The sequence below is a fragment of the Onychostoma macrolepis genome, chromosome 04, assembly GCF_012432095.1.
Source record: "Onychostoma macrolepis isolate SWU-2019 chromosome 04, ASM1243209v1, whole genome shotgun sequence".
NCBI lineage: Eukaryota > Metazoa > Chordata > Actinopteri > Cypriniformes > Cyprinidae > Onychostoma > Onychostoma macrolepis.
Genome location: NC_081158.1, coordinates 33041974 through 33062577, shown reverse-complemented (window position 1 = coordinate 33062577; position 20604 = coordinate 33041974). Strand labels below are relative to the sequence as shown.

At 35.3% G+C, this 20604-nt stretch overlaps 1 protein-coding gene across 17 annotated transcripts in view; it reads right to left on the bottom strand.

Annotated features, from left to right (window-relative positions):
• plekha5 (pleckstrin homology domain containing, family A member 5) overlaps positions 1 to 20604 on the bottom strand; it is a 165129-nt gene that overhangs the window by 4237 nt on the left and 140288 nt on the right. For 2 of the 17 annotated variants that reach the window (XM_058773568.1, XM_058773569.1), the window contains exons 13-26: positions 20276 to 20395; positions 18859 to 18912; positions 17314 to 17394; positions 13506 to 13571; positions 9839 to 9919; positions 9613 to 9762; positions 9427 to 9528; positions 6056 to 6164; positions 4988 to 5031; positions 4691 to 4825; positions 3356 to 3479; positions 3120 to 3235; positions 1654 to 1857; positions 996 to 1157 (exon numbers count right to left, since the gene is read on the bottom strand). In XM_058773568.1, the coding sequence (XP_058629551.1) occupies positions 996 to 1157; positions 1654 to 1857; positions 3120 to 3235; positions 3356 to 3479; positions 4691 to 4825; positions 4988 to 5031; positions 6056 to 6164; positions 9427 to 9528; positions 9613 to 9762; positions 9839 to 9919; positions 13506 to 13571; positions 17314 to 17394; positions 18859 to 18912; positions 20276 to 20395 (1548 nt within the window). The remainder of the gene's footprint in view (positions 1 to 995; positions 1158 to 1653; positions 1858 to 3119; positions 3236 to 3355; positions 3480 to 4690; positions 4826 to 4987; positions 5032 to 6055; positions 6165 to 9426; positions 9529 to 9612; positions 9763 to 9838; positions 9920 to 13505; positions 13572 to 17313; positions 17395 to 18858; positions 18913 to 20275; positions 20396 to 20604) is intronic. The other 15 variants (XM_058773578.1, XM_058773580.1, XM_058773581.1 and 12 more) reach the window with 12 other exon arrangements.

Genomic DNA, 20604 nt, shown 5'->3' with positions numbered 1-20604 from the left:
TCACAGGGACCCTACAGAGTGCTCACTGTGAGGGATATTTACATAGCTGATGATGATATATATTTATTTTAAATATATAAATGAAATAATTCATGTGAGGGTGGTCACTATACTAGTTCACCATTCTTGATCCCAGTTTTAATACCAATGCAATATCAATATGCATTAATAAAAATTGGCATATATAACACATAATAATAATAATAATAATATAAAGCTTGACCTAACCCAACTAGAATACTACATATAATAAATTGAATATTTTTGCTTATATGACCATGATCAACTGTTTATTTTAGCGGTGTAATTTTAGTATCATTAAGACACTATTATATTTTTAATTAATAGCTTTAAGGTTGTAATATTTTCTGTTTTCATTTTACAGTTTTAGTAATTTTGTTGTGTGCCTTTGACATTTTTATTATACTTTTTAATTTTTATTTGATTTTTTACATGCCTATATAGTTTTTATCATTATTTATTTCAGTTTTAGTTATTTTGCTACACAAACATAAACTAAATAAAATTGACAAATGTATCCTTAGCAACTGGCTGGAATACAATAAAGTTTAAAAAAAATATATATGTTATTTTATTTTAGTCCATGTTTATTTTATTTTATGTTTATGTTTTAGTTAACTATAATAACCCTAGGCAAACTTTATCAGTAATGCTTGTATATTTGTGTGTCATGCACATTTATAGGGATTTTGAACAATGAATTCAAATGATTTTTCATGAGTTGTCCAGTCATTATTGATGGATAAGGATAAAAACAAAATGCAAACAGCACTCAAAGAACTATTTATGATTTTAAATAATCATTTATGATTAATGATTATTTAAATAAAATTCTCTCTCTCTCTCTATATATATACATATATTGTGAATATTTATATATTTAAATGATTATATGTAATTATTAAATTATTACATGTAAGTTTTTCCAGGAAAGCTGTTCTTGGAAATGTTTGTTTGTGTATATGAATATGTACCTTGTTCTCCAAGTTGGCATTTCCAGATTGCACATCTTCAGTATTCTTGCAGTTTTCTTCTGCATCAGTCGGTTTGGTCGTCAGCTGTGGTTGCTCCTCAGGCGACATGTCTCTACGGTCGTCCTGCTCATCTGGAGAGATCGCCGGGCTCTTCTTACGCATCTGAGAGAACAGAAGAGGAAGCGATAAACAAGAAACGCTGGAGACATTCACAGACGTCCATTCTGAAGCCTGGCAGGAACGCAGCGAGCCAGAAAACGGCAAAGTGCAGCGCTGTGGGGAATTATCAGCAGCACGCTGACTCACGGCTTTGAATTACAGCGCAGTCCGGACAGAGCAGGTTTATGAGAGGAAGAGCCCAGGACCAGAGGCATGATGGGAATGTGACACGGATGGTTCGTTTTTGATATATTCATGTCCTGTGGTAGTCTGAGCTGCTTCACTCATGTGAGACAAATGCAGGTCATGGCCGAGCATTTATAAACCTCAGATGATAGTCAACTAACAGACACAAGGTTTACAGTGTCATATTTCTGTCCTCGAAGTAAAATAGCAACATAAGGCAACAAAATCCCAGCCAATAACAGCATATCATGTTTAAAATGCAGAAATTGCAAGCTGGCCAGTGTATTTTTAAGCACATAAACACCTCTGGTACCTGTAGGGTGTAGTAGGGGTTGTCTTTGGTGAAGGAGAGGCTGCGGGACAGCGATCCGTCCTCTCGTCTTCGTTCACGCAGCGCCCCCTGCTGGTGCCTCCTGATTCGCTCCATCTGCTCCTCCACACTCATGCGTGTTCGTCCCACCTCGACAGCGCTGCTCATGTGCTCCACCGCACTGCGTGGACGGTCCTGCGGCTGGGACTAAACACACGCATTACACTGTATATGCATACACAAATACTTATATGTGACCTGGACCACAAAACCATAAAATAAATTTATACATCATCTGAAAGCTGAATAAATAAGCTTAAAATTGATATGGTTTGTTAAGATAGGACAATATTTGGTCGAGATACAACTATTTGAAAATCTGGAATCTGAGGGTGCAAAAAAATCTCAATATTGACAAAATCGCCTTTAAAGTTGCCCAAATGAAGTTCTTAGCAATGCATATTACTAATCAAAAATTAAGTTTTGATATGTTTACAGTAGGAAATTTACTAAATATCTTCATGGAACATGATCTTTACTTAATATCCTAATGATTTTGACATAAAAGAAAAATGGATAATTTTGCTACAAATATACCCCAGCGACTTAAGACTGGTTTTGTGGTGCAGGGTCACACACACACATACATATATACACACACACACACACACATACACACTTAATAAAAGTTAATATAAAATATTAAGCAAAAACTATGTATTTAACAAACAAAATGTGTATATTATATATACATATAAAATACTAAAATTCTATATTAAACAAAATAATTTTTAATTTTTAATTATCATACATATATTATTATATAAAATGTTGTATTTCTATTAATATTATATATACTGTGTATAAAATATAATACTACTAATATAATACCAATATTATTAATACAAGATTATTAATATAAAAATTTATAATTAATATTAAGAATATAGTACCGTACAATTTATATATATAATTAAATATATTTAATAATATGAAATGTATACACACATATATGACAATTACAAGAATGTATATTAGAAATAATATAAAATATATTATTTAAACTAATATTATACAAAATTATCAAGTATTAACTTAAAAATGTAATTATATATACATTAATATTTTATATTATATATTCATTTATTAAAATATACACATGACTATACAAAGGAATTAATTAATTTATTATATTATATTAAAAATACATAAAATTGAATCTAAAATGCAAAATAACCTTTTTATTTCTCAGATGATAGCTGGAAGCTAAAGTAATGTGACCAGCGGAGCATATTACTGTTTAAAATGTTTATTTATCTGTGCTAAGCCAAATCTAACCAGAATTTAACCAACCAGCACAACCATTTGTTTTGCAAAGCCAAACACAATTTACATTTTTCCTCAGAAAATCTACATTACATTCTATTAAACATATGATTTGTAAAGCAGTATGTAAACTGCATCCTTACTGTTCTGGGATCAGGTTTCTTGCTCTTCCTCAAGGTGACATAAGAGGCGATGGTGGAGGATTCAGGCATGGGTGATTTAGTCCTGGGACTGACCACTCCGACGGGGTAAACTACGCCTGACAGACAGAGACAGAGAGATCAGCGACCAGCAGGAAGTTTAGGACTCTAAGTGATATATAGAGTTAATATGCAGAGATAGAAACGATAAAGAGTTATGTTTGATGTGTTTCAGGCACCTTTGTTGATGCCGGGCGGCTCTTTCTCTGCCGTCTGCTCAGATTTGTCTTCGCCGTTGCTCTCGTCGACCTCGGCTACGGTGGTGAGCTCCGGCTCGCTCTTATACAGTCTGTAATCCGGCCCCTGAGAGCAGAGATTTCACCCGTTTACACATGATTTACCAGACCAGACGCACCCATTCTGCTGGCGTTACGTGAAGGTTATGATCACGGATTACATATTAAAATATGAATAAATAAAAAACTAATCCTCACAAAGGATGAGCTACAAACCTACGCAATGCTGCTGATCTACTGAATGTCTTACAGGAAGCGCTCAAGGATGAACGTTTTATAAAAACCAAGAGGGTTAAAAAGCAAAAAGCACTTGAAATAAAAACCAAGTCAACCCAAATGGCTTTTTGAAAAAAAAAAAATTATAATAATTTTTAACATGAATATTCTGCCCAAAATGACTAAATGACCAAAACTATTTCTTCATTACAGGGGAAAAATAGCACCAAACAAGCTTGTAGTGATATGAGGATGAGTAAATAATGATACAAGTTGCTTTTTTAGGATGAAATATTCCTTCAAAAGCTGGTATCTAAAGAGTAGGAGACTGATATAATGCAGGTACATAATTTATGCAATTTAGTATTTCAAATAGGCTAAATAAAATATAAATAATATTAATTTATTTCATTTAAAAATGTTTAATGGCTGCTCTTATTGGTATTATTATTATTATTATTATTAATACACTTCATTTATTTATTTTTAATAACATTGAATAACCTAAAGTATAGGTAGTGGTTTTATTGCATAATGCATTTATGTATGTATTCATTTATTTGACAAAGGTAAATAATGTATAGGTGGTCAGTATAAATTAATAACAAAAATTGTGGGGAAAAATCAGTCAGAAATTGTTAATGATTTAAAATTTTGTATTGGTGGTCAGCAAAAATTAAAATAAAAAAATAAAATAAATAAGGCTGAAATTATTAAGACATATAATAGGTGGACAATAGGTGGTCAGTAAAAATGAATACAGATTTTTTAAAATATGGAAGAAATTGTTTATGACGTTAAATGATGCATAGGTGGTCAGTAAAAATTAATAACATAAAAAAAAATCAGGCAGAAATAACTGAATATCCACAGATGAGGCTGAGATAATGGGGAATAAACACAAAGCGGTTGTGTTTTTTTCATCTCAGAATGGCAGATATATACTTCTATCACTAACAAAAACACAATCTAAACTCAAAAGCAAACTGATGCTGGGTTTCTGAAGCGATGGGTTAATGAAGATGGAATGGGATGGGCGAGGGGGTCACAGCTGCGTCTTACGCTGTGGGCACCGTTGCGCTGGGCGGCCTTGCGGTCCTCGGGCCGGTGAGGGGTGGTGCGGGGCGCGTGAGGAGGCCGGTCTCCCCCCTCATACGAGTACGGGAGAGGAGGACGCGGAGGCACCGAATCTGACTCCTACACACAACCGACAGTCACCGCCAACAACTAACCACAGCAGCACAATACAGGTCAACTCGCCCTGAGGATCGTTAGTGTGTGTGTGTGTGTGTGCGTGCGTGCGCTCGTTTAGACAATTACACAACCATTATCATCATGATGTCTGGAATAATCACTTACTTCACTTTTATGCAGGCTTGACAGGGGGTTTGCGCCAGGAAAACCTACAAATACAGAAGGAGGAGGGTGAAATCTTTATGAATTCATGGCTGCTAGTGTTGCTTTTGTTAACTAAAATGAAAACTATGGTTTCAGTTAACTGAAATAAAGCTGGAATGAAATAATAAATAAATATTAGATGAAAAACTTGCATGTAAACTAGAAATGTTGCCCTGACAACTAACTAAAATGTGTTTAAGTACTAAAATCACTAATTTTAGTACTTAAACACTAAATAAAAATAAATTCAAGGTAAACTGTGATATAAAAAAAAATTAACAGACTAATAAAAATGACAAAAATGTAAATAAACAATAAAATTAACAGTATATAACAGTATATAAATAAAATTAAAATAACTAATGATACTGGCAAATTAAAAAAACAAGTAAAAACTATAATATTGTCAAATAAAATGTATTATTTAAAATAAGAAGTATAAATATCAGATATTTTAAAGTATAAATCTAAATACAGAAATATTAAATGGAAATTGGAAAAAGGTTTAAAATTGTATAATTTTTGTCTTGTGTTATTGCAAATTACTGTAAATCATTTTTTAAATAAAAAATATGTGTAAAAAAATACATAGAAAAAGTAAAATAATAATTCAAGCATAAATCTTAATACATGAAAATGTACAGATTTTAAAATACACATTAAAGTATAAAACTAAAGGAATTATAAAATGGAAATTGGACAAAGTAAAAAACTGTGTTATTGCAAATTGCTATATATTATAATTTAATATATAATTATATATAATACATAATTATAATTTTTTTTAAATAAATATAATAATTATAAAAAAAGTATAAAAATTGCAAAATAAATCTTAAATATATGAACATTTACAGATTATAAAAAGGTTAAAAAATGTGTCATTTTCATGCGGAGGCCAATAAAAACATTGGCAGAACAAGTAGAAATCTGAAAAAAAGTGTCATTACTGTTGCTCATGTCTGTTAGTGACGTGTTGTTGATTATCAGTGAGTTGAGTGTGTTTGTGTGTTTTTCTTGTTCTCTCACTGGGTTCTGTGTTTCTCTTGGGTTTGTTCTTGTTCAGCGCCTCCATCACATCCTGAATCCTCCACAGCTCCTTCTGGATCTGGACGTGTTTTTGGCTGGGTGGCTCCGTCTGCACACACACACACACACACACACACACACACACACACACACACACACACACACACACACACACACACACACACACACACACACAAACAAACACCTCAGCTCAATGTCTATTGGAGTCATCTTCAATATACACTAGTATATTGCCAAAAGTGTTGGGACACCTCCTTCTAATGAACAGGTTTGACTATTTTAGTAATTTCCATGAGTACAAATCCAAATGTATATATACAGGTGCTGGTCATATAATTAGAATATCATCAAAAAGTTGACTTATTTCACTAATTCCATTCAAAAAGTGAAACTTGTATATTATATTCATTCATTACACACAGACTGATATATTTCAAATGTTTATTTCTTTTAATTTTGATGATTAGAGCTTACAGCTCATGAAAGTCAAAAATCAGTATCTCAAAATATTAGAATATTACTTAAGACCAATACAAAGAAAGAATTTTTAGAAATCTTGGCCAACTGAAAAGTATGAAAATGAAAAGTATGAGCATGTACAGCACTCAATACTTAGTTGGGGCTCCTTTTGCCTGAATTACTGCAGCAATGCGGCGTGGCATGGAGTCGATCAGTCTGTGGCACTGCTCAGGTGTTTATGAGAGCCCAGGTTGCTCTGATAGTGGCCTTCAGCTCATCTGCATTGTTGGGTCTGGTGTCTCTCATCTTCCTCTTGACAATACCCCACAGATTCTCTATGGGGTTCAGGTCAGGCGAGTTTGCTGGCCAATCAAGCACAGTAACACTATGGTCATTGAACCAGCTTTTGGTACCTTTGGCAGTGTGGGCAGGTGCCAAGTCCTGCTGGAAAATGAAATCAGCATCTCCATAAAGCTTGTCAGCAGAAGGAAGCATGAAGTGCTCTAAAATTTCCTGGTAGATGGCTGCGTTGACTGTGACTTTAGAAAACACAGTGGACCAACACCAGCAGATGACATGGCAGCCCAAATCATCACAGACTGTGGAAACTTCACACTGGACTTCAAGCAACATAGATACTGTGCCTCTCCACTCTTCCTTCAGACTCTGGGACCTTGATTTCCAAATGAAATGTAAAATTTACTTTCATCTGAAAAGAGGACTTTGGACCACTGAGCAACAGTCCAGTTCTTTTTCTCCACAGCCCAGTTAAGATGCTTCTGATGTTGTCTCTGGTTCAGAAGTGGCTTGGTAGCCCTTTTCCTGAAGACGTCTGAGCGTGGTGACTCTTGATGCACTGACTCCAGCTTCAGTTCTCTCCTTGTGAAGCTCTCCCAAGTGTTTGAATCAGCTTTGCTTGACTGTATTCTCAAGCTTGCGGTCATCCCTGTTGCTTGTGCACCTTTTCCTACCCAAATTCTTCCTTCCAGTCAACTTTGCATTTAATATGCTTTGATACAGCACTCTGTAAACAGCCACACCTTTCAGTAATGACCTTCTGTGACTTACCCTCTTAGTGGAGGGTGTCAATGTTCGTCTTCTGGATCATTGCCAAGTCAGCAGTCTTCTCCATTATTGTGGTTTCAAAGAACAAGAGATACCCAGAATTTATACTGTAGGGATGGTCATTTATTCAAACTCAAATGTAAATATTCTAATATTTTGAGATACTGATTTTTGACTTTCATGAGATGTATAAGAAATATATCAGTCTGTGTGTAATGAATGAATATAATATACAAGTTTCACTTTTTGAATGGAATTAGTGAAATAAATCAACTTTTTGATGATATTCTAATTATATGACCAGCACCTGTATATATATCCTGATGGAGTACCAGGGAAAGTGCTCTCGGTATGTGCAGAAAAGCTTTCGGGGATTCTCACTAAGATTTTTTTAACCTTTCCTTGGCCCAAGCCATCATCCCTACCTGCCTAAAATCGTCTGTTATCATCCCTGTCCCTAAAACAACCACAGACTGTAGCTTGAAGCCTATTTAGGCCTATTGCTTTGACATCAGTGTTGATGAAGTGCTTTGAGAGACTGGTCTTGCGTCACATCAAGGCCTGCCTCCCTCTGTCATTTGATCCCTATCAGTTTGCCTACAGGGCAAACCGCTGCACTGAGGACGCCATCGTCATTGCCCTCCACACTGCACTTGGTCACCTAGAGCATGCAGGAAACTATGTAAGGCTGCTTTTCATAGATTACAGCTCAGCCTTTAACACTATCATTCCTGATATCCTGATCAATAAATTACCTCTCTATACCTACGACTGTGTTCCAACCCACCCCACAAATAAAGTTTGCAGATGATATGACAGTGGACAGACTCATTTCAGGAGGGGATGAGATGGCATATAGAGAAGAGGTGCGGCATTTAACAGATTGGTGCACAGCAAATCATCTTCAGCTAAACACCACAAAAAACAAGGAGGTCATCATTGACTTTAGGAGAAATAGGGGGGGATCATAACCCCTTTACATAAATGGAGATTGTGTAGAGAGAGTTTCTTGGGGTACATATTTCAGAGACTCTTCTCTGGTCCACCAACATCACAGCACTGATAAAGAAGGCCCAGCAGTGCCTCCACTTTCTGTTGCAGCTGTGCTTCTATCAGTCCACTTATTCCATCACGCATGGTATGCTGGGAGTTCAGCTGGAGACAAGAAGTCATTACAGAGGGTCATCAACTCAGCTCAAAAGATCATCGGTTGCCCTCTGCCCTTCCTAGAGGAGATCACCAGCTCCCGGTGCCTCATGTCAGACTCCTCCCACGCAGCCCACCACCTATTTGATCTGTTGCCCTCAGGTAGGCGCTACAGATCAATTAAGACTCAAACCTCCTATCTAAGGGACAGTTTCTTCCCATGGGCCATAAGAACACTAAATAATCCATGCTGCTATTTTTATACCACCTTTTACTTTCAATAACTTATTATGTAATGTCCTATTGTGTTTTTTTTATGTTGTACTAAGCGTTTTTAAATTGCACTAAAGGGAGTTGCACTGTAATCTCGTTGTATTTTAATACAAAGACAATAAAGCTGTTGAACTGTTGACTCAATCAATTTCTTTTTGAAACTTGCCTTATACATAGGCTTATAGGCATTGTCATGTTAGAATAGAAAAGGGTCCTGTTCAAACTGTTGCTATAAAATTAGAAGCACACAATTCCCTAGAGAATATCATTATATGCTTAAACATTAAGATTTGTACTCATGGAAATTACTAAAGCAGTCAAACCTGTTCATTAGAAGGGGGTGTTCCAATACTTTTGGCAATATAGTGTACATTCGCATACTGCTAGTATTCAATCAAACGTGTCACCTGTGGGCTCCCGAGGGCCTCCAGCTGCTCCAGCAGGTTAGTTTTGGCCATTGTGACGTCCGCCTCCAGCCGATCGTACTCCCTCCAGCTCCGCTCCAGCTCCTGTTTAGCAGCACAGCATTATGGGTGAGCGACTGAGAGCGTGTAGCATTGCATCAATCAAAGCAAACGGAACGAGGGACGTACGGAGTTGACACGCGACACCTCTCTGCAGGTGCTGAGCAGGCCGCTCTGCAGGACGTCCCGTTGCTGGATGACGCTCTGCACCGCCGCAGGGTTTTCAGCGCTCATCTCGATCTCCTGACTGGCCGACAGCAAGGCCGTCTCCAGCGTGTGCTGCAACACACACATGCACGAGTGAGACGGGCGTCACAACACACTGCGAGACGCTGAGGAGGGAGATGTTTGCTACCTTTTCTCTGTGGAGCTGCTGCAGTTTTTCTTCTTGATTTCTCACTACTTTATCCTGCTCGCATAGTCGACTTAGCTTCGCCTGCAACGGTACAAATATACACCAATAATTATGACAGAATTATGGGTACGTTTCAGTCTCCAATGAATGCGAGTTTGTAAAAATGGCATGAAGAATAATTATGCAAGAATTTGGGGAAAAATCATTTGGAATAAAATGTTTAATTTTATTTAAAATTTAAATAAAATACCCATTTTTCAATAATTATGATGTAATAATGGGAAAGATTCAGTGAATCAGTGAATGTGAGGTCATAAAATGGCATGTAGAATAATTATATTTATACAAAAATCAAATCAAATCAAATCCAAATCAAATCCAAATCAAATCAAATCAAATCAAATCAAATCAAATCAAATCAAATCAAATCAAATCAAATCAAATCCCAGTCTTTCATTCCAGGGGGCTGTTTCATAAAAGACGCTAAGAAAATCGTGGATTAATGTCCAAAACCTGACTTAAAATAACCTAACAAATCAATCTGTAGTTTCATAAATGACAATTTAAATTCATGCAATCTCACTAATTCAATCCAGGTTCAATGAGTCAAGATAATTTGATGTGCACGCTTATTCTTAAGCAGCCCTTAATGTCGATCACGGATCTAATCGATCCATCATGGCAAACTGAATATATCTGTGCTGTTTAAAGCATTTGAGACATTGTGTTTTCCCCAGTGCATAACGGACATGTCACAGTTATATACTTCATCTGTAAATGTTAGAAAGTCATGCAAATATATAGATTTTGCTGTCAGGAGTGCACGAGGCTTACGCAAGTGAATGAGTGCTGCTAAACAGACGAACACAATAGAATAATAGCGCAATAATTTTGAGTACAGTGGGTACGGAAAGTATTCAGACCCCCGTAAATTTGTCAGTCTTTGTTATATTGCAGCCATTTGCTAAAATCATTTAAGTTCATTTTTTTCCTCAATGTACACACAGCACCCCATATTGACAGAAAAACACAGAATTGACATTTTTGCAGATTTATTAAAAAGGAAAAACTGAAATATCACATGGTCCTAAGTATTCAGACCGTTTGCTGTGACACTCATATATTTAACTCAGGTGCTGTCCATTTCTTCTGATCATCCTTGAGATGGTTCTACACCTTCATTTGAGTCCAGCTGTGTTTGATTATACTGATTGGACTTGATTAGGAAAGCCACACACCTGTCTATATAAGACCTTACAGCTCACAGTGCATGTCAGAGCAAATGAGAATCATGAGGTCAAAGGAACTGCCTGAAGAGCTCAGAGACAGAATTGTGGCAAGGCACAGATCTGGCCAAGGTTACAAAATAATTTCTGCTGCACTTAAAGTTCCTAAGAGCACAGTGGCCTCCATAATCCTTAAATGGAAGACGTTTGGGACGACCAGAACCCTTCCTAGAGCTGGCCGTCCGGCCAAACTGAGCTATCGGGGGAGAAGAGCCTTGGTGAGAGACGTAAAGAAGAACCCAAAGATCACTGTGGCTGAGCTCCAGAGATGCAGTCGGGAGATGGGAGAAAGTTGTAGAAAGTCAACCATCACTGCAGCCCTCCACCAGTCGGGGCTTTATGGCAGAGTGGCCCGACGGAAGCCTCTCCTCAGTGCAAGACACATGAAAGCCGCATGGAGTTTGCTAAAAACACCTGAATAAGATTCTCTGGTCTGATGAGACCAAGATAGAACTTTGGCCTTAATTCTAAGCGGTATGTGTGGAGAAAACCAGGCACTGCTCATCACCTGTCCAATACAGTCCCAACAGTGAAGCATGGTGGTGGCAGCATCATGCTGTGGGGTGTTTTTCAGCTGCAGGGACAGGACGACTGGTTGCAATCGAGGGAAAGATGAATGCGGCCAAGTACAGGGATATCCTGGACGAAAACCTTCTCCAGAGTGCTCAGGACCTCAGACTGGGCCGAAGGTTTACCTTCCAACAAGACAATGATCCTAAGCACACAGCTAAAATAACGAAGGAGTGGCTTCACAACAACTCCGTGACTGTTCTTGAATGGCCCAGCCAGAGTCCTGACTTAAACCCAATTGAGCATCTCTGGAGAGACCTAAAAATGGCTGTCCACCAACGTTTACCATCCATCCTGACAGAACTGGAGAGGATCCCCAAATCCAGGTGTGAAAAACTTGTTGCATCTTTCCCAAAAAGACTCATGGCTGTATTAGATCAAAAGGGTGCTTCTACTAAATACTGAGCAAAGGGTCTGAATACTTAGGACCATGTGATATTTCAGTTTTTCTTTTTTAATAAATCTGCAAAAATGTCAACAATTCTGTGTTTTTCTGTCAATATGGGGTGCTGTGTGTACATTAATGAGGAAAAAAAAAATGGACAAATGATTTTAGCAAATGGCTGCAATATAACAAAGAGTGAAAAATGTAAGGGGGTCTGAATACTTTCCGTACCCACTGTATATGTACATTTTGCTAAAATATTGGTTGTTGGACATTAAATGTGACATGTAGAATTTTAATCCTACTATTTTTATGATAGTAGTAACTGTAAATCAAATGTAAGCTGGCTAATACAGCCCTTCTAGCTCAAATTAGGCTAATGTGTATTCCTCTCATCAGTTAAAATGTAATCTGTTTTCTATTATTTAATTTCATTTTTAAACCAGTGATTTTAACTTTTAATTTAGTGTTTTTAATGCAATGCTTTAAAGAGCAATTTTAGATTTGAATGTTTTAATGTTCTACTAATAACCATAAAAGGTAGAGCTGTCATAAAACCCGAGAGAAAGGCTGCATGGCTAGAAACTGCTGATCAACTGAATGCACAATAGCAACTACGTTACATTTTTTTCATATATCTTAAAAAGAAAAGGTCATTCAATTTTGGGCACAATACAATAAATGCAGTCGATTGTAGCCTAGGCCAATATTTATATTTATTTGATTCATTTAAGTTGCATTTTCTGTATACTTTTATTTTTGGACTGATAATAAAGTCAAATAACAGTATGTGAGAGAGTCATTATGACCATGAAAAGCTTTAAATGACGTACAGAGCAGTATTTATTGTTAGTTTGCTCTCAGTAAAAGTTTTATGATTCCATATTTAGTCCATATTCCATATTCATCTTCATCTCTATTCATGCCTTCGAACATTGCTAATATAGCTTGATAAATTAATGATCATCCACTAACATGCTATAATACATCTCGACGACTATTCAACAGCATTTTTAACTTGGCTGGCAAAGATTAAAAAAATAAATAAATAAAAATGCGTCAAAAAAAAAAAAGAAGCTTTTTTAAAATGCTATTTTAAAGGATGTTAAAATGTTTTTTGTTTGTTTGTTTGTTTTTTTAAAACTACATTTTAAAATATGAATTACAGAATTTAATTATAATTTATAAAAATTTTGATTTTAAATTTGCCTGAAAAGTAGTTTAATCATTTGCAATTTTTAAACTGATTTGTGTTTACTAATTCATGCTTCAAGTTTCACTCCTAATGATAAATTGCTGTATAACTGTTTTTTGTATAACACATTTTTTTGAATGTTTAACAGAAGCACAAACTCAAATAATATTTGTCACAATGTAATCATACAATCATGCAAACGATCAGTTGACAGTAAGAGAGTCAGCTTACATCGATGTCCAGCTCCTCGGGTCTGTATAAGTAGGTGTTTTCTCTGTACTCTTCAGGACTAATCTGCTGAAATGAGAGGAAATAATGTAAGATATGATATGCATTATATAATAAATCCTAGAAAATGTTATACACCGCTCTAGACTGCTTTGAGACTCTGCGCATGAAGCGATGGAGCAAGCGACATGAGCCTGTGTACAGTTGATTTACTACTGCCGTTCATGCAACTTACTCATCAATATGCTGTCAAATGAAGGCAAAAAACTAATTGAGACTTTAAGTAACAAACTTTTTTGCAACAGTAACTTCAGTAAACACTTGTAGCTGGTGTAATATTAATGTGCAGCGCTGTGCAGCAGTGATCTTTATATACAGTCACACTGGAACTGACACCAACCACACAATCCACATTAAACATGCAAACTCCATACAAACAGTTCGGAGGAAGCAAATGGGAACGTTTGATGGAAGTTTTTATATTATATATATATATATAAATGGATCCAATGCAAGAAAATGATTTCCTTACTCAGTATTTTTGTCTTGTTTTCCAGTACAAGTACCTAAATATTCTTGAATCAAAAAACATTTACTTGAGAAGCAAAATTATAAGCATTTTTGAAACATGTTTCAAAAGTAGGTAAATTAATGCTTAAATAAAAAAACATAAATAAAATATCTGCCAGTGGGGCCAGAAAAATAAACTTGCTTTCTCACTGATTCAAGTTTATTTTTCTGACCCCATTTATGATATTTTTGAAACATTTATGCATAATGCATTATAAAAGGTATTCATAATGTTTGTTATAATGCATTATATATTGCCATAAATAATTGTAAACAGTTTATAATGCATTATAATATTTGCAGATTTCTTCTTACATCTAAAAATGGTTGTTACAAGGCATAATTAATGCATCAAAATACTTTTATAATGCATCATATACAAAGGCTTCAAGTAAATTTACTAGTGATTTCTAAGTGAAAATGTTTCACTGATAAATGAATATGAAAGATATATGAATATATCTTGAATATTTTATGTACAAACTGTTTTTTTTCTTCAAATAAATTAACATGATTTCTGTGTGAAAATGGTTTATTTTTTAGTGCATTTATGGAATATTCTTCACATTAAAGTAATAACATGAATATATACTATGTACGAAATATGAATACATCTTAACATTTTATGTAGAAAAAAAATTAATTTGTTCTTCTTATATATGATGTTGTGAGTAAAAGTAAAAAATAAGCTAAACTATGCCACTGTTATAAGAACAAAAAAATAGTAAAAAAAATAAAAAAGCTCATTTTTGTGTTAAACAATTTTTTAAGACTTAATATCTTTTAGGTAAATATATGTTGGATTAAAGACGTTTGAATATTTGTACTAGAAAACGGTACAAAAACACTGAGTAAGAAACTGATTTTTTGCAGCGCACAGACACACTCATTCACACTTTTCCACAGCTGGATGAGTTTATGTAGATATGAATCATCTCATCACAGCAATAAAACTGCTTCAGCACCATCTGGTGTGCTAAAATCACTAAACTGTTAACAACGCTCGTGTCGTACACATTCACATCTGCTACGGGACAACAGAGGCACACAAACACAGAGTTTGAGCGACAATTTAAAAGAATTCAACAATTTGAACGGATTGTGTGCTGGAAACTATCTGGAGGTTGTTTTGGGAGGTTTCAGAAGGTCAGTCTGCTGCAATAGATGTTCCCTACAGGTCCACGGTAACTACCGCCCCTCGGTCGGGTCTGTCAGCGCTCCAGTTAGTGTGACTAATGAAAACCCGAAAGCCCTCACACGTTCGGCCGCGGGCCAGCAGGGACACCGCCGAGCCGCTCGCACTCTACAGGATTTCTGAGATTTCACAGCACCGTGTGAGGAAGCTGCTGCAGGAGATCTGAGGAAAAATCTCAACTCAATCAACTTACAAGATGCGACCATCCAGCATATAACCAGCGAACTTCATCAGTACCATCAAACAGAAAGAATAACAGTCTGATGGAAGCAGCTTGCGCCATTTATCTGTTGCAAATTGCATCTAACTGCAGCGATTGCATGTCTTCTAATAATGCATACTTTGGAAGTTTTATGCTTAAGAATAATTACACTTTTGGAATGTTCAGTGCATTTATGGAATATTTTCACACTAAGCTACTAAAAAATATGAACATGCCTAAATATTTCATGTATAAAATCTTGATGTTTTTCTAGCTAATATCTGATGCTATTAGTGAAACTATAATAAAATGAAAAAGTGATGAATGATCCCATTGTCATAACTCATAAGCACAAAAATATAGTTTTAATAAAAATATTGCAAAATACAAAATTCAATGGCTAGTAAAAATAATTATGTCTAATAAAGTCTTTGTTATTCTCTAAATTATTATTATCTTATTTTATTATTCTCTAAACAACCCTTGAAACCAAGCAATTTCAAAAACAGAGAACAACAGTCTGGTTTAAGTAACTCACGCTATTTATCTGTTGCAAACTGTATGTCTTCTAATAAAAATATCATTGCAGTATATTTTACAAGAAAAACTATTTCAAAATTTCATGTTCAATTCAGTGTTACTTACAGTTTCTTTATAATTATTTGTGAAACTTAATTTCTGAGTGTTTCACCTATATTTTTCACATTAAGCTACTAAAATGATGTACACAATATGAATATTTTATGTACAAAATCTTGATGTTTTTCTAGCTCATATGATGCTACATATCTAGCTAGTAAATTGATTTTATTAGAGTGATAAAAATACACACAAAAACACAGTTTTAATAAAAATATTTCGCAATACAGTTTCAATGGCTAGTAAGAAACATTTATGTCTTTAAGGCTAATATTACGTGCAAAATAAAACTATATTTACATTAAGTTTAAATAAAAAATTAATTGGCCGGTTTGCATTGTTCTTACAAGTAATGAAAACTGTTAATAATTTTGCACTATTTTTAATAAAACTATATATTGGTGCTTATAACAATAGGATTATTATTATTATTAGTTTCACTCATATCAGCATAATCCCATTGTCATAAAGACAACAATTAAGGTTTATTAAATATCTTCCATTGCAAAACAAATGCTTTTATGGCCAATAAATCCTTAATTCACTCAGAATTGTTTGCAACATGACACTTTAAACTTTGACCCGTTCGCTGACTTTACGAAGCTCTGCAAATCTTTACCCAACGATTTGCATGACACCATGGGGTTTCTGGTTACTGAAGGCCCGTTCACACCAACAACAATTATTTATTATGCTGCTTTAAATACTTGAGTAGCAATTGGGTGGGATTTTTATTGGCTGTCAATGTTTTTGTCGTTTTTTCCAACAATAATATTGTGTCGTTATCGTTTTAGTCATGACTTCTATTGTTTAAACTTTATACTTAAGAGTTTTCATCTGATGTGAATGGGCCTTTAAACCTGTGCAATGCTTTTCTTTTGGAGGTCAAAAGGCTTGGTAAAACACACTGGTCTCCGGTCACACACTTGAGTCTGCGCTAACACATGAAAGCCGGCGTGATGGATGAAGCCATTGCTAATGAACAGCACATTAGCACCAGCAGCTGTGATTCGCACGGAACGATCAAGCCATGCCAATACTAGTTCCACTTTCAACAGGAAAATAACAACAACAAGGAGAACCAATGGGATGTGCTGGAGCGAAACCGACACAGGATGGGGCAGTGAGGGGGTGGAGCTTCGACAAAGAGGCGGGGCCCATGACACGAGAGGGGAGGAGCATAACCGTGTGTTCCAAGACCTTACTTGCTGGTACAGTTGTGGCCTTGGCGCAGAGTTCTCAATCATAGTGTGAATCATGAAGATTATTGGCTCATTCTCCTTCATCTAGTGCACGAGGAGGAGGAGTAACAGGAATTATCAAAGCACTGTGTTTTTACAGCTTCTGACCCTCACAAATATCACATGTCTGCTTTACTCGTGCGTTTTTCCTGTTCACTGTTCCAGAGTAAAGCCTGTGTGCACTTCAGTAATGCAATACAATGTTAAAAGACAATAAATGGTTCCTGTCAAAGAAAGTGAAGAACATTTGCTGGATAATGTTATTCGGAGTTGACCATTTTCAAAAAGCTTAACTTAAAACGGTCCACCAAGATAGGTTTAATCAGAGATGCAGACTTCACCGAGATGTGCTTCATAATAATTAAAATAAAATTTTACTGTATTAGTATTAATTATCATGTAAGATTTACAGGAAACTTCAAACTACAGCAGTCTGGGTTAACTAAAACTAAAACTACTAAAAATCATTTTCAGTAACTAAAATGAACCTGACATAAAAATATAAATATTAAATTCAACTTTTAAAAAAATTTAATATTGCATTTGAAGATAAAAAATTCAAATGACATCAATACTAAAATAAAAAAGCTACATAGAAATATTAATTAATATCAAAAATTAAAATTGAAAACATAATAAAAGCTAATTTGAAATTGTAAGAAATACTATAATATTAAAAGAAATACTAATAAAATAATATCAAGAGAGTCAAGAGTAGAACATCTCTAAATCTCTAAATAAATAGAAATTATATTTCTAATTTATAACAGAATTATTCAACTATATTAGTGAAAAATAAAATATAATTATTGAACTCAACCTCAAAAGAAAAAAAAGAAAGAAATATTGCCTTTGCAACTAAAATAAGTAAAAATAAATAAATAAAATGACAAACTAAAACTGAACAAAAATTAAAGCTACATAAAAATATACAAAAATTATTAAACTTTAAGAGTAAAATTATATCAATGTTTTATGGGATGAGTTGTTCATTCCGTCAGTTACTGAATACTTGCTTCCATCTATATATATCTATATATATATATATCTATATCTATATCTATATCTATATCTATATATATATATATATATATATATATATATATATATATATATATAGATATATAGTCTTATAGCTGTTATACATGAAATGCAATTCCTCAAGCAAGGGCTTTAAAAATAGACAGGTTACTGCTGTGATCTATTAGTTAAATGAAAAGACAATACATTCACAGCAGGCTACCTCTGAGAATTAAGCCTGACAAACTAAACAATACAAATGAATCCAGCTTCACGTTCTGTTGCTAAAAATGCTTTAAATGAACTGCTATTTTAAGAGACACCATCTGCATTCAACAGAACAAAGAACTGCAGCAGATGCACTGAGGGCCGAAGAACAGAGAAAACGCTCGAGTTTGATCTGTGCTGCAATAAAAGTACAGTAGCCAGAGAAATAAGACAATGAGAGAGAGAGAGAAACAGGAAGTGAGAAACAGGAAAGGCCCTCACCTGGCTGTCCAAGTACATGAGATTCCTCTGTAGGTGATGGGAAAGGATTTCACTCTAGAGACGGCAAGAGAAAGAAGATGAGAGGAGAGCAGTGAGAAAAACCAGAGACGTGGGCTTCAGAGCAGGGGAAGTGCAAAAGAAAAACTCAAGAAGCCATTCAAAGTCAACAACTGCAAACTCCACTTTCTCCTCCAGTTCATCATGCACTTTTACGAGCGAGACGAAGCAAGCCAAAGAGCAAATCAGAAATGAGGTTCTTGCACATAAAAGGGTCCACCAAAGAAAACATCTAGCTATCAGAAAGAGGATTGCAAACAGAAACACGACTTCTGCTGATCATGTTCCTCAAACTGCGTCAGATGCATGCAGCAGCCGCACAAAACATGATCCAAACCTACAGGACTGAAGGGATTTCACATGTTAGTGGAAAGGAAGAGACATTTCTCCAAACAGCGGCTCAAAAGTTTGGAATAATTAAGATTTCTTGAATAAAGGCTCACTAAGTTTGCATTTATTTGATCAAAAATACAGTAAAATATTAGTTATATCTATTTTGATACGTTTTAAAATGTAATTTATTCATGTGATGCAATGCTGAGTTTTCAGCATCTCTACTCCAGCCTTCAGTGTCACATGATCTTTCAGAAATCAGTCTAATATGCTCAGTTAATGCTTAGTATTTTTGTGGAAACTGTTAAGTGTATTTTTTTAACATTAATTTGAATTAGAAATCTCTTGTAATGTACAGTAATAATTTATACAGTATATATATATATATATATATATATATATATATATATATATATATATATATATTATATAAGGCTTTTACAACAAAAATGGGAAATTATAAATTATAAATCATTATTATTTTTACTTTTGAATGGTAGTGTATCACAGTTTCCTCAAAATGATGAAGCAGCACAACTGTTTTTAACATTAATAATAGTAAGAAATGTATCTTGAGCATTAAATCAGCATATTAGAATGATTTCTGAAGGATCATGTGACACTGAAGACTGAAGTAATGATGCTGGAAATTCAGCTTTGCATCACAGGAATAAATTACATTTTACCATATATTCACATAGAAAACAGCTATTCTTAAAGGTAAAATATTTTACATTATTACTTATTTAATGTGTTTTTAGTCATATAAATGCAGCCTTGGTGAGTATAAAAGACGTCATTCAAAAATCGTAATTATTCCGAACCTTCGACCGCTAGTGTGCACTAAATCTGGCATTGAAACGTATTTCTTTAGACAACATCCAATCCACAACAGCATGCGGAAGCAATGGGAAAACCACCAGACTTGGAAATGGACAGGCTGGGTTGTGGGGTGGCCGGGGTTTGGCGGGGGGACTAACAAGCCCTTCACTCTGGGATGCACAGGCTAGCGATCCGCGAGGCTGACCTTTGGGTTGGCGGCATCGAGGTTTAGCTGCATTAGCTGAGCGAGCGTGTGCTCGCGGAGGCTGTTGAGCTCGGCCTGCTGCCGCCGGAGCTTGATGAGCAGCAGGGTCAGTTCCTCTGGCTGCAGCGGGCGACAGGAGCAGCGTTAGCGTGGGCCGTCGTGAAGGGGGTTATGGGAAATCGGGCCATGTTTGATACAGAGGACATGTGCTGGATAGACTGACATAAACCTGTGATATCTCATCAACATGATTAACCAGCTCTACCAGCTAAGTTGTATAAACTAGTACAGTAATCATGAATGACCAGGTTCTCCAGCTAGAAACTAAT